The sequence below is a fragment of the Elephantulus edwardii genome, unplaced genomic scaffold (assembly GCF_000299155.1).
Source record: "Elephantulus edwardii isolate Elephantulus edwardi_28Jun2011 unplaced genomic scaffold, EleEdw1.0 scaffold00005, whole genome shotgun sequence".
NCBI lineage: Eukaryota > Metazoa > Chordata > Mammalia > Macroscelidea > Macroscelididae > Elephantulus > Elephantulus edwardii.
In genome coordinates, this window is record NW_006399755.1 from 19,426,578 (window position 1) to 19,442,115 (window position 15,538).

General features: G+C 39.1%; 1 protein-coding gene across 1 annotated transcript in view; it reads left to right on the forward strand.

The window, feature by feature from the left end:
* The window catches only part of FGGY (FGGY carbohydrate kinase domain containing), a 741,424-nt gene that overhangs the window by 47,679 nt on the left and 678,207 nt on the right, over positions 1–15,538 (forward strand). The window contains exon 3 of the mRNA XM_006879829.1: positions 1,492–1,643. Coding sequence (XP_006879891.1) covers positions 1,492–1,643 — 152 coding nt within the window. The remainder of the gene's footprint in view (positions 1–1,491; positions 1,644–15,538) is intronic.

The following is a 15,538-nucleotide window of genomic DNA, read 5'->3' on the forward strand; positions in this document are numbered from 1 at the left end:
GACTCAACAGCACATAACAACAACAACAACAACCCCGATCCCCTGTCTTTTTCCCCTTCTGCCTTTGGACTTTTATCAACATCTTATTAGTTATCCTTCCATTTTTACAATAATGGTCTTGTGCAGTATTTGTCCTTATGAGACTGAATTTGTTCATTCAGCATAATGCTCTCCATTTAGTCTCAAAATGCCTTTGCATAGACAATAAAGCACAAATAGACATTCTTCTCGTATTCCTTACTTTCAGCCCGGACCCACCTGACATCAGCAGTGATATCCCTGGTACAATGGCTTTACTAAATACCACTTGGACTTCTGGCAATTCCCTACCTATGTACTGTTCCAGCAATTTTTGAATGATCTTCAGCAGTATTTTGCTAGCATGTGATATCAATTATATTGTTTGATAATTTCCACATTCATTTGGATCAAACTTCTTGGGAATAGGAATAAATATAGACATCCTTCTAATCCATTGGCCGGATAGCCATCCTCCAGATTTCCTGGTATAGACCAGTGAGTGCATCCAAGGCTCCATCTATTAATTGAAACAAGTCAATTGGCATCCCATCGATTGCTGGGGCCTTATTTTTTTGCCCATGCCTTCAATGCACCTTCCTCTTTGATTCCCATTGACTCCTGTTCATATAGTACTTCTTGAAATTTTTTTCAGTGTCAATCAATTCTTTCTGGTACAGTGGCTCTGTTATTACTTCTGTTATTCTTTTGATGATTTCTGGGTCATTCAGTACATTGCCCATAGCATCTTTCAGTATTGCAACACAAGGCTTAAATTTGTTTTTCAGTTCTTTCAGCTTTAGAAATGCAGAATGAGTTCTTCAGAATGAGTTCTTCCCCTTTTTATTCTCCAATTTTAGCTTTCTGCACATTCTATTATAATAATTTGCTTTGTCCTCCCAAGCTTCCCTTTGAATCTGTCTTTTCAGCTCTTTCACTTTGTTATGTTTTTCTTAACATCTTCTAGAATAAAATGGGAGTATAAGCAGATTTTTAAAAAGTAATTTTAGATATTAGATATATCAAACACTTGAAATATTTGTCTTAACCATATTTGAAAGTAACCAAATTTTAAAAAGCCAAAATACTGCATCAAGCTTATTTCCTAGGCTTTGTTTCTGAATATACACCTCGAAGAGTTAGTAGAACAGAAAGGGACAGGGAAGGATGAGAAGTTGAAAAAGGAGGGTGAGTGATAATGATGCCTGACAGGTCTCGACTAGATTTAGCTTAATCTTTTAATTCTGGAGCTATATTAAAAAACAAGTAACTAGAAGAGAATCTGAAGTTTAGATAAAATATAGTTATCTACCTTGGTGGTGGTCCTTCCAGTTGTTTGTTTTTGAGATATAACATAGTTTTAGATATTATAGAAATTGTGCATCTTTTAGACTGTTGAGGAATCCTTCACTACTGCGTTGAGTTAGAAGGCATGGAACTTACCCTCTTTCATCTATGCCTTGTGTCTGTTAGGAGATTGCTATCGAAACATCATCATGTGGCTGGACCACCGAGCTGTGAATCAGGTCCAGAGGATCAATGACACCAAGCACAGTGTCCTCCAGTACGTGGGGGGTGTGATGTCCGTGGAAATGCAGGCCCCGAAGCTTCTGTGGCTGAAAGAGGTGAGTATGTGAGATTGAGGAGATGGTAATAATAGAAATGATTCCAATTATCATGTATTTGTGCATACCTGGTGCCCAGCTAAGGTATGTTTATGTTTCCTTTCTGCCAGCACCTTTCTTGAATGTTGGATCTTTTGTTATGAAAGAGCTGTCATTGGATCAGCCAGGTCCCACTCATGGTAACCCCATTTGCCAGAGTAGAACTGTGCTCCATCAAAGTTTAGTGACTGATTTATTATTTAAGTTGCAGCTGGATTGCTGCTGTCATTACATGCTCAACTTTTTATTTGATGATTTGAGGTTATTTGATGGGTTTCTAACTGAAAAAAAGTGAGCTTTGTTGATGTAATACTCGATGGAAAGTAGCATTGTTAGACCAAAGCTGTCCCTCTCTGGTGTTTTATCTCCACTAACCGTTCCATGGGGAAAGGATGACCAATCTCCTCCAGTGTAATTAGAGGGCCTTAGAAACCCAGTGGACGTTCAGCTGTGAATTGGTTCCAACTCAGTGACAATGATGAGGCTAACTGAAAGGTCAGTCAATCCACCAGCCACTTTTTGGAAGAACTAGGAGACAGTGTACTCCCGTGAAGACTTACAGCCTCAGAACCTTGGAGGACTACCAGGAGCTAAGGTTGATTCAATAGCATTGAGTTTTGGGGCAGCTCATGCCAGTCACTGTGATAAGTATTTCATACAAGTGTAAATCTTAACAACCATCCTGGGAGATAGATTTTTCTGTCTTGCTTTGTTAAACAAGGATATGAAAACTCTGAGATTAATCAGTTTATCCAAGTGATATAATAAATACATGACTGTAGTGCAGTGAATTACTCAGAAGGGCCCTTCAAGCCATGCTTAGTTTATGACTCTCATAAAATGAATGGGTGGAGCTATGCACATAAGGAGCTTATTTTCAAATTAGAGGATTAGACAGTCAACTAATAAGGCAAATAAAATGCATGAAATTTTTGCAGGGATGGCACTATGCATATAAGGCATGTGAGCCCTAATGAAAGACAGGTAAGTGTGGATCAATCGTGATTAATTTTATAAAACACAATGTACATTATCAAAACACAATGCATACAAATTTTGTATGTTAACAATTTTTTTAAAATAAAGTACTGGTAAAATGAATGAATGAATGACAATCAGCTGTGCTAGGGAGAGCCCCAGTTGTACATGCCTTATGAGTTGTGCTGTTAACCCCAAGGCATTGCCTCTGGCAGTTCAAATCCAATAGCAGTTTCTTTGTAAAAAGATAGGCAGTTAATTCACAGCCTCTGTAAACCAGCTGGAGAGTCAGCTGTAAGTCAGTGGTAATGTGTTTGCATTTTGAGTTTGGTAAACTTGGGATTCTATTACTAGGTGTACAGGGAGCCAATACTAGAAATGTGTGTGTAGGGGCGGTGGGGGTGGGGGACTACCACTACTATCAACGTGAACCAGGAGCCAAGTATGTCTTTTGGACACAGCATCCCTGCACTGAGAATCTATGAACTTCAGGCAGTTATTAGTATTCAAACACAGGGCAGAGGCTTTCACAGGAGCTCAGGGGTTTAGAAAAAGGCCTCACCGCAGCAACAGTTTGGAAGCTGTAATGACCAAAGAACTGAATCCTGAGTTTTTTCTGATCCAAAATTGTAACTTCACTAATAAACCACAAACCCATTGAGTATGGTCTGTAAGTTTGTGTGGCTATTGCAATGGATTACCAAACCTGGCAGAAAAGTAGAGTTGCTGTGAGCGTGATGGCTGGTGTCAAAATTTGGGAGAGACTGGAGAACATTATGCTGAATGAACTAACTCAGTCTTATAAGGACAAATACTACACCAGACCATTATTGTAAAAATAGAAGAATAACTAATAAAACATGTATGAGGATCCAAGGGCAGAAGGGTTGGGAGTAGAGAGGTGAGGATAGATAAGGGGGAAAAAAAATCACAGGGTTGCACAATTTAGTGCAGAGAGAAAGGGGACACAAGAAATGGAAATATCCAATGGGGATCTCAATAGACAGGATAATGGTATATATAGTCTAATGGTTATTAAATTTATAAAACATAATACAATGCAATGAGTGTATGAAGCAATGTGAATGAAGAATAATGTGAAACATAATATAAAAGAACTTTGTAAGTAAGCCAATATAAAAATTTTTACAATATTTTTTAAGAAATTGGAGAGAAGAATTCTCTTTGGGCTAATGGTAATCTTAATTTTCTCCTTCTTTTTATAAAGTTAGAAGAAATTTGATGCTACCATACTACCATTTTGATAGTGACAGAGTCAGAATTTGAACCTACAACTGACTGGCTCCAAAATAAGTTTTCTTAATATCATAGACTCTACTGATATTCAAGGTGGTTATTACCCTTCCAATTAGCAGTGTCAGAACTAAGATTTAAATCCAGTTATCTAACAAGAATCCTCCTTTTCCTACAGACTTTAGTGCCGGATTACTGGTCTTTGGCCTCTGACATTTGAAGGTACCCTTTTCTCGTCTCACTTGAACTTGAGTTTCCACATCTTGAGTGATATGGTACTCTCTGGCCAAAGCACTTGCAGGTGGTTCTCATTTACAGATGCTAGGCCTCCTTTATGAAGTGTGGAGAGTGGTGATGTCAGCTTAATGGTTCCCATTAGGGATGGATGTGTGAGAAAGTTCAAGTCCTTTGGGAACCTTGGAGGCTTAAGAAACCCCTAGGTGGTCTGGAAGGAGAGAAATCCATCTTAGGAGGACCTGATGTGATTCATTTACTACTTGTGAGTTTAAGATGGGCTGTCTTCAGTCACTCAAACATATATGGAGATGAGGAGCTTAAAGATTCTAAGGACGTAACACATGATCACCATGGAGCGAAAGGGAGTATGAAGACAGGCATAAGTAATTAAATTATGCTGACTAGTTATCTGTTTTATATACTGGGTCTGTTTTGTACATTATAATTTGCAGAAAGACCTTTATAATCAACATGTTTAAAAGATACAGTGTTGTATGAGTTGTGGATTTCAGGATTCTGACTTAGGTAGCAACACATTATGGGCAAACTGCTTCTTATTCTGTCCTCATTTTTTCCAAGGGTTTGAAAACCTAATCCAAATACATTCCTTTGGCTGAAATAAAAACTGGGATATAAAATGAACTGTGATATCTACTGTGATCCCTCACTTTGCTATATGTTTTAAAGGCATGAATTGATTGACTTAATCCTAAGCAGTTCAGTGGGATAGAAAACATGGTAAACTAAGGCTGAGAAAGATTATATAACTCTTTCAATCATGCTATGTGCATGCAGAAGCTGTTGCTATTGTTGTTATGTGCCGTCAAGTTGCCTGAGACTGATAGTGACCCTAAGTACAACAGCCCTAAACCTTGCTCTATCCTGCACCAGTCTTATTGTCTCTGACACACCTACCCCCATTACACCAATCATTGAATCAATCCACCTCATAGAGAGTCTTCCTGCTCTTTCCCTCCACCCTCCCAAGCATGACGTTCCTCTGCAAGAACTGGTCCATCCTTGCAACATGTCCAGAGTATTTGAGATGAAGCTTCAGGATCCTTGCCTCCAAGAAGCAGCCTGGTCTAACCTTTTCTAGGATAAACCTGTTCATTCTCTTAGCAACCCATGGTATATTAAATACTCTTTTCCAATGCCACAGCTCAAAGGCATCAATTCTCCTTCTATCATCCATAGTCATTGTCCATCTCTCTGACACATAACAAGTAATTGCACAGAACATAGCCTGTATCAGGTGCACTTTAGTCTCCAGACTGACATCATTGTTCTTTAGTACTTTGGAGCGGTCTCTGACAGCAGTCTTTCCCAGTGCAATTTATCTTTTAATTTCCTGGCTACTGGTACCAAGAGTGTTGATTGTGAAGCCAAGCAAACTAAAGCTGTGAACAATCTCAATATCTTCACCACCATCTATCATGATGCTGCCAATTGGCCCAGTGGTGAAGATCTTTGTTTTCTTGACATTGAGCTCCAATCCATATTGAAAGCTGCAGTCCTTGACCTTCCTCAGCAAGCACTTCAGGTCTTCCTCAGTTTCAGCAGGAAGGGTTGTGTCATCTTCATAATGCGTAATGTATTGTTGATGAGTCTTCCTCCAATCCTGATGCCACACTTCTCCTCATAGAGCCCAGCCTCCCATAAAATCTGTTCTGCATATAGATTGAAAAGGTATGGAGATAGGACACATCCCTGGTGTACACCTTTCCAATTTTGAACCATGCAGTGTTTCCTTGCCCTGTTCTGACGACTGCCTCCTGGTCCAAGTATAGGTTTTGCATTAACAGGATCAGGTGTTCTGGGATTCCCATTCTTCTCAGGGTTAGCCATTGTTTGTTGTGGTCCACACAGTTAAACACCTTTGCATTATTAGTGAAACACAGACATTCTTCCTGTACTCCCTGCTTTCAGCCAAGATCCATCCAACATTAGCTACAGTATCCCTAGTACAGCGACCCCTTCTAAACCAGCCTGCACTTCTGACAGTTCTCTGTTCCAGTTGTTTTTGGATAATCTTAAGCATAATATTGCTTCCATTTGATATCAATGATATTGTTTGATAATTTCCTCACTCTGTTGGGTCACCTTTCTTTGGAATGGGAACAAATATAAATCTCTTCCAGTCAGTTGGCCAGGTGGTTGTTCTCCAGATTTTTTGACACAAGTTGGTGAGCCCATCCAGGGGCTCTGTTTGTTGAAATATGTCAATTGGGATACCGTCAATTCCTGGGGCCTTATTTTTTTGCCAGTTCTTTCAAAGCAGCTTGCACTTCCTTCTTCATCACCACAGGCCCTTGCTCATATGTTATTTCATTAAATTGTTCTGTGTCTGCCAATTCCTTTTCGTACAATGACTCCGTATGTTCTTTCCATCTTCTTTTAATTCTTCCTGGATCATTTAACATTCTGTATTGCAACTCAAAGCTTGAATTTGCTCTTCAGTTCTTGAGCTTACAATGAAAAAAAAGGAAGTTATTGTTTGTGGTTATGTGCTATAGAGTTGGAACCATCTCATAGGTGAGCATCTCCTGCAGGTTTTCAGAGGCTGTAATCACACAGGAGGAGGTTGTCTATTTTACTCACAAGGGATAACTGGTAGATTTTAACTGACTGTCACTGAGTTAGCAGCACAACTCATTACTCGGCCATCAGAAGAAAAGCTGATGTATTTTAATTACAGTGTAAAGAATATTGAATTTACCTTGGACTTCTGGAAGAACAAACAAGTCAACCTTAAAACCAATAAAACAAGAGTTGTTTCTTAGAAATGAGGATGATGAAGCATTATCTTGGTAAGTTTGGATACATCATTGTAAAAGACCAATCCATAGAGGGAGAATATCTTATTTGGTAGAAACTAACCCGAACTCCCCTTCTACTGAATTTATTCTGACTCATAGCAACCCTCTAGGACAGAATAGACTGCCTCATAATATTCTTAAGCCTCTAAATATTTATAGAAGTAAACATTTTCCTGAAAATGGCCACATTGTTCTCATGAAAGTGGCCAGTCATTCAAATCATTGATTTTGTTTGTTTGTTTGTTTGTTTACCAGCAGATTTCTTAATAACTTTACTACTAGGATGCCTATCGTAATTAGTAGAGGGTCACAGAACACAAGGGGAACTCTTACTAAGGTGGATTGATACTGTAGCCACAACTATACCAAAAATCACAAAGAGAGGACAAGGCTGAACAATGTTTTCTCTTTTATACCTAGAACCACCAAGAATCTGAGTTGACCCCGTGGCAACTAATAACAACTAGAACTGGGTTCTAAGGTCAAGGTCAGTCTGTCATGTCATGCTGACAAGTCCATTCTGTGTAATATGTCAAGAATAGAGACACTCGTGTTCTACAGGCTGGCCTAGACTTGTTGCAACAGAAGAAATGGGTTGGTTTCATCACCTTTTGACAGTACACAAGGGAAGTAGCAGTCACAAAATCAGAAGACGTTGCATTGGGCAAAGCTGCTGCCAGGGGCCTCTTTAAAGTAGTAAAGAGCAAGATTGTCACTTTAAAGACTGACTGAGGTGCACATCACAAGTAATTGTATTTTCAGTTGCTTCACATGCATATGGAAGTTATACAATGGATAAAAAGACCGAAGAAGAATTGTGCCTTTGAATTGCAGTTTAATTCTTTCTGAATTAAGAGAGGCGGGTGAGGGAGATGATCTCTGGCTCATCATCAGGAACTTATTGAGCTTCTACTAAGTTCCCAGTATGGGGCTGCATATTGTGAGAAATTTTGTTGTTGTTAAGTGCTGCTGAGTTGTATACAACCCAAAGCAACTATATGAATGAAAGACCTGAACCCTGTATAACTTCCATCGTTTCTCCACATTTGTGAAAAAAATATGAGTGCGGATTTAGTGTGAACTTCTCAAGGTAGTCAGTTGTTGTTGTTAAGTTCCATCAAGTACATGGCGACTCATAACGACCCTATGAATAACCGAACTGAATCTAGCCCTAGCCTGTTCCGTCCTTACACCTGTGAAATACTTGAGCCCATTTACACAGTCTAGTGTATCAATCCATCTTGTCAAGGTTCTTCTTTTTTTCTTACTCTCTACCTTTCCAAGCGTTCTTTTTCCAAGCACTGAATGTCTTGTAATTGAGATCAAATTGTACCAAAGAAAAGTCCATAGAAAAGAATTAAGTTCTAAATGCTTGACTGTAATTAAGGATTATCCGGACAATTTTCTATTTATTTATTTCATTATCTTTTGGAATTTTCAAGGAAGATACTGAACATTGCTGTTAGGTACTATTGAGTTACCACCTACTTACAGTGGCCCAATGTAGAATAAAATGAGACCTTGTCCAATCTTGCACCATGTTTATAATCTCTACTGTGTGTAAGTACTTTGTTGTAGCCTCTGTATCAATCCGTGTCATTGAGAGTTTTCCTCTTCTATAATGGTCCTCTATTTATCAATAATTAATAGTATCTTCTTTCAAGGGCTAGCCCTTTTTGATGTTGTCCTTGTTATGTGACTCATAGAAACCCTTTATATAACAGCTCTGAACCCTGCTTTACCCTGGCCAACCTCATTGTCTCTGACAACACCTATCCCCACTACCCCAGTCACTGAGTCACCCCATCTCATCCAGGATCTTCCTCCTTTCTTGCGCTGTCCCTCCACCCTTCCAATTATGATGTCTCTCTCAAAGAACGGGCCTGTCCTTGCAGCATACCCAAAGTACTTCAAGTGAAACTTCAAAATCTTTGCCTCCAAGGAGCATTCTGGTTTCAACCTCTTCGGGACGAATTATTTGTCGTCTTAGCAGTCTATGGTATATTCAATACTCTTCTCCAGCATCACAATTCAAAGGCATCAATTATTCTATCATGTTTAGTCATTGTCTACCTTTCTGATGCAGAGCACTTAATTGTGAAGACCATGGACTAGATCAGCTGCACCTTAGTTTCTAAACTGACATCGTTGTTCTTCAGTACAGAGGTCCCTGACAGCAGATTTCCCCAATTCAATTTGTCTCTTGATTTCCTGGCTGCTGGAACCAAGAGTCTTGATTGTGAAGCCAAACAAGTTGAAGCTGTTAACAACCTCAGTCTCTTCACTGTCTATCATGGTGCTGCCAATTGAGAGAATCTTTGTTTTCTTGATGTTGAGCTTCAGTCAATATTGAAGGCTGCAGTCCTTGACCTTCTGCAGCAAATGCCTCAGGTTCTCCTGAGTTTTAGCAAGCAGGGTTGTGTCATCTATATAACGCAGGTTGTTGATGAGTCTTCCTCCAACCTGTTGCCACATCTGTCCTCATAGAGCCCAGCCTTCTGGGTGGTCTGTGCCCCATATAGATTAAAGAGGTATGGAGATAGGATGCATCCATTGTGTATACCTTTCTTGGTTTTGAACCATGCAGTGTTTCCTTGCTCTGTTCTGATGACTGCCTCCTGGTGCACGTATATGTTTTGCATAAGCACAATCAAGTGCCCTTCCTGATAACATGCTGTAAATATGTTAGATGACATTTCACTGTCCTTGCCTCTAAGGAGCACCCTGACTCCACTTCTTCCAAGACAGATGCTTTATTAAACTTTTTACAAATCATAGTATATTTAATAATCTTCACTAACACTACAATTCAAAGGCATCAATTCTTTTTGGGGGCTTTTTATTCATTGTGCAACTTCCACATGCATTTGAAGCATTTGAAAATACAATGACTTGGATCAAGCGTACCTTAGTCTTTAAACTAACATCTTTGTTCTTTACTACTTTAAAGAGATCTTTGACAGTATTTTTGCTCATAACATGATCTTTTTAACTACATGCTGCACACCTGAGATCTGGATATTGAATGAGATGACAGAACAATTAGTGGTACGTTTGAGTTATGATGTTGGAGAAGAGTACTGAATATCCTTGATTGCCGAGAGAACAGATATGTCGTGGAAAAATATGCAGCCAGAGGGCTCTTAGAGACAAATATGGTGAAGCTCTGTCTCTCATACTTTGGACATGATGCTAGGAAAGGCTTTCCTTGGAAAGGGACATCATGATTGGGAAGATGGAGGGTCAATGAAAGAGATGTTGACTGTCAATGAGGTGGATGGACAAAGTGAGTGCAGTAATGGGCTCAAGTGGCTCAGAGATGATGAGAGGGCACAGAACAGGACAGGACTCAGGTCTATTGTTCATAGGGTTGCTATGAGTCATACTTGACTCAGTGGCACATAACAGCAACAACAGTATCACGGATGTTGATTGTGGATCCAAATAAAATGAAATCCTTGAAATTTTTCAGTTTTTTTCTTTACTCATTATGATGTTGCTTATGGTCCTGTTATAATCTTTCTCAGTAAATTATTTTCATTTACAACAAGTTAGGCTGTCTCATTTGCATATCACAGGATGTTGGTGAATCTCTATCTAATCCTGATGCCATGTTCTTCTTATTTGCTCAGCATACATGTTGAATAGCAGGGAGATAAGAAACTGCACTGCAATCCCAAAGGCATGCAGTTCGATCCACCAGCTGCTCTGGGAGAAAGATGGGCAATCTCCTCCCATGTGATTAACAGAGGGTCAGCTCTGGGTCAGTTCTGACTTGATGACACTCAACAACAACAACAACAATGGTGAAAGGATCAACCCTGACACATAAAGAAAGGCGTAGATTAAGATAGAACGAAATATGAAAACAGGTGACAGAAGGTTTTTTTAAGATGCTGGAAATATTTTTTTTTCTTTCCTTGGTGACACCCTGGAGACAGACATCTGCAGTAGAGTGGAGTTTGGCCTAGTAGAGAATTCTAGAAGGATGCCCTAGACAAAGGCTGTGTTTCACTTATGACTTGAGAAGTGTGTCCCATGGCAAGAGCCTGTCATGCCTGAGTAAGTCTAATGAGAGATAAAAACAGATAAGTACCCTAGGGTCAGCTCGGTAAGGGCCTGTTTTCAGGTGATGGAGCTTAGTTTATTGCTTCTCAAGTAAGAATGGGATTAGCTGGTAATTTTGGCAGGTGTGTGGAGATTGGATTGAAAGTAAGAAAATGTGTACATGGAAGTAAAAGCTAGAATTTCCTGACTCCCCTAGTGGTAGCACTTTGACAGCTTTTCTTAGCTTTTCAGATAAGTCCTTGAATTCTTACTGTGACTTTGAACTTAGTCTGTCATGTCATTTTACCTCCACCTCCGCCTCCCTCACTCTAATCTCCACAGGATCCACTCAAAGGCCTTCCAACAGGCTCAGTTCTTTGTTACCTCACTGTCTTGATCAGGAGTTAGCAAACTAACCTGCAAGGCCAAATCTAGCCTGCTACCTGATTTAGTGTTCATAGGGTCGCAATGAGTCGTCTTCAACTTTACACCACAAAACAACAACAACAACGATGACGACGAGAGAGCTCTGTTGGCCTAGTGGATAAAAAGTTATGCTACCAAGCCAAAGGTGTGTGATTATAATCTGTCGTGGCCTGTCAAATGTGATAATGGTTACCCATGGTGGACAGTGTTTGGTGGAGCTCTCCAATTAAAACAAGCTTGGAAGCAGGAGTAGCATCCATTTCCGAAGCAACTTGCCTCTGGAAACTCTATGAACTTGGAGATACAAGTTATACAAGATGCAAGTTATACAAGTGTTCAGGTCTTTCGTTCATAGGGTCACTATGAGTCATCTTCAACTCAATAGCACTTAACAACAACCATCAGATTCAGAATGACTGTGAGCTAGGAATGGCCTCTTTGTTTTCAAGTGATTTGTGGGGAAAATCTAAGGGACAATAGTTTGTGACATGTGAAAGTGAGATGAAATGACATTTTAAGTATTCATTAATATATTCTATTAGAATATAGCCACAATCACCACATTCATCATGTGCACTATGATGACATTGTGGAGTAGTTTGTGATAGAGACAATGTGGACAGTAAAGCTGAAAATATTTAATGTCTGACCTTTTCGAGAAAACCATATGCACCTTTCCGACTTATCTGCAAATTTAACTTAAAGACATAGGAATGAATCTAATTTGTTATGTGGTGACTGCCAGGTTAGGCCCAAGCCCTAGTTGTTGGAGTATTCCAGGTGAGAATGAATGAGGCCTGAATTAGACACCATGGCATGGGGAGGAAATGGCTCTAGAAATCTTTGGGGAATACTCTCAGCAGAAAAATTGAGACCGATTAGCTAGGAGCGATGAGTCAGGTAGAAGAGTCAGAGCTGACCAGCCACTTCAGTATTGTTGTCAGTCATGAGCTCCTCGCCCTTCTCCTGCAATCAGATGTTAGATTTGGGTAGAATTTTGAGTTCAGACTTCCGGAAGACTTAGAAGCTACGTATTAGGACCACCATAGCTCTTGGGCAAAGTCACTCGGGCCCTCATCTTGCAACGTGGAATTTTAATCATGTCCTTTATATTTAAAGTGTATGTGTTTCAGGTTGACACATGTCTCCTTAATAAGAACTGTCAGATAAAAGGGAGAATGCCATTTGAATTTTTCATAACCCCCAGCAGTCTGGCTTTTCCATTTGGTCTCAATGATTCTGACTCTCTTCTTAATGAAGGCCAAATGTAAATTAAGTTCTGCCAGGCTGGAGCAGCTGGAGTCTCCTATCTTTATAAACATGAAACACTGTAGTGTAACAAGGTGCAGACTGAGGAAGGTCAGGAAAGTTAACGGCTGATGCCGGTCCTGACAGCTCAATGTTAATGGAAGATAATTAACTTGGCTTGTAGGAGCTGCATGGAGATATTCCAATCCATCTTTTAACTCATTTCCTCTTTTTTGCCAATGTCAGCAGAGCAGAAATCTTAGCATTTTATAGTTTGAGATTTTCATTGTTAATTCTTAAGGTCTAGATTTAGCTGATGTATTCAGAAAAAAAATCATCTGTGCCTCTCATCACCTAGTCCATGCCCCTCTGTTTCTGGTCCCTTAATAAAATGCTGGGGAAATGAGTAAATGACTCTTTGAATGGTTTCAAGGTGCTTTTCCAGTGTCTGTTGAGTTATTGGGGTGCTAAGAATTTAGATGCTCAAAGAGTTGATAAGTTTTGTCTTCCTGCTTGCTGCTTGAAGTGGTTACTGAGTGCTTTATGATAGGAACCATTGAAAAGAAACCCGTGGTAGAGGTAAGGGAAACTGCTTCTAGCACTTTCCATAAAGAGAATTGCTCCAGTTTGTTTTTAATACTTCGTCTGGCCCTATTATTTCATTCATCTTCATGATATAAAATAACATCTATTATCTTATTCTAGGAATTTTATGATTCTTAAAAAATCTTCATGTGAATTATTTTCTTTTAAATGTTATTATTGTCTTTTTCTTTTTTATAGCAGTGTGGTAGAAAGTATAGTCTTATTCATTTATTTTTTTGAAGTAAAATTTGTAGCAGGAGTCGCATCCACTTCCTAAATAATATGACTCCAGGAACTCTATGAACTTTGAAAAATTATGATAGTTACAGAAAGGCTTCAGGCTTTTTGTTCATAGGGTTGCTATCAGTTGTGCTCGATTAGAAGGCAATCAACAACAACAACAATAGAGTTAATATGATTAACATATTAATTACCTTAGCAATAATACTAAGACCTGATATTGAAAAACTTAAAGGCATATAACATGGTGTTGTAAAAACACCAAAAGTCTAGATTTTGAAGTCAAATGCACCTGCATTTCAGTTTTTCTTTTTATTAGCTTTTGTCAGATTGCCCCTAACTCATGATAGTCCCATGCACAAAATAAGGAACTCCTGATTTGTTTGGCCTCATCCTCATGGTATGTTACTGTGGATTAAACCATTTTTATGATCCCTAGGATTTTTATGAATTTTGGTTATAGACTATCAGACTTTCTTCTTAGTTTGTTTTAGAAATTTAGTGAGATGTTGAGAAAGCAATGTAGTAGATTTTAAAATAATAGCTTAGTGTGGTTACAAAATGTGTCTCTTTTGGTGTATAGATATTTCAGTGACACCCTACCACCAAGTAAGAGAATACTGAGTGCGAGACAATCTTATTTCATGCTGCTTGTCTTTGTGAGAGTTATGTTTTTCCTGTTTGACTAACAGCTAAAGAAAGCGTCCAGAACAACCAAAGAGTTGTCAGAGACAATCATGGAAAACAAACAGTGGAAGAATGCAAAACAAATGTGCAGAGTTGTTCATTTATTCAGCCAGCTGCATCCTATTCGAAAAGGCATCCACCTTTCTTCTGGGATGGAGATTGTTTTATTGTGTACATTTTATTTGATTTCCCTAAAATGTATGGAGTGCCCACTACCCTAAAATAGTTTCTTTTACAATGATTAATGTTCACACCAGACTTATGAGGTAGTTTAAAAACTAGTTTGAAATGGTTTAGTCATGGTGGATGGAAATGAGGGCAGCATACATGTTACATAGCAGGAAAATCTTACCTTCAGATTTTGACCTGAGCAGAAGACAGTGATTGGTGCCCCACTGAAGGATGGTGCTCAGACTGCTGTGAAAGCTGTGGGGTTGACATCCGTCCTTTACTGTGGCATCCCTCACCTCCTATTTCCTACTTAGGTAAAGGTCTCACAAACAATGTTTTGATTATTGTCCAACATGTGCGCTTACCTTATTTTTGCATCATGACTAAACTCATTTTAACTAGATTGAAGCCTTGCTTTTATTTTTTCTTCTTTTTTTTAATTGAAATTTAAATGAAAGTGTCCAGAGACTTTGGATTTTCATTCATTTATTGTTGCAAGTTTTCCTTCTTGCCCACCCTTCCCTCCAGTTGGTTTGAAAAGCAAAAAAAACAAAAAAAAACAAAAAACAAAAAACCCCACAAACCCACCAACCCAAAACTTTCATTATTAGACAAACCTCCCCTAGTCCACTCCCCCATGAAGTTCTCATTCTGTACTCTTGTCATAAAAGCAATATCTAATCATATATTCCTTTCAAACAGTTCTCTCCCTCATATGTTTCAATGCAGTATACATGATTTATCCTCTCTTTTTTTAGATTCCTCCCAACCCCAATGCTAGTCCTGCTTAATAACAGTGACTTTATGCACTATTTGTCCCTTTTACTCAGATGTTACTCAGATGTTACTCAGCATACTGTCTTCCAGGGCCATGCATTTTGCATAAAATTTCGAGTTCCTTGTTTTTTTTGGTTTTGTTTTATAATTTTTCATTTTTTTTTTTTTACAGAAGTTTTGGATTTCCATTCATTCATTGCTGCAATTTTCTCCCTTCCCACCCCTCCCCACCAGCTCGCTTCCCCCTCCGAAGAGAGAAAAAAAATTCCTTCATTAGTATACAATTCCCACATCCCTTCCCCCCACCCCCCACCCCGAGTACACTTCTCTATGCAACCTTAATTCTGGATTCCTGTGCTAACCATAATACTCAATCATATATCACTT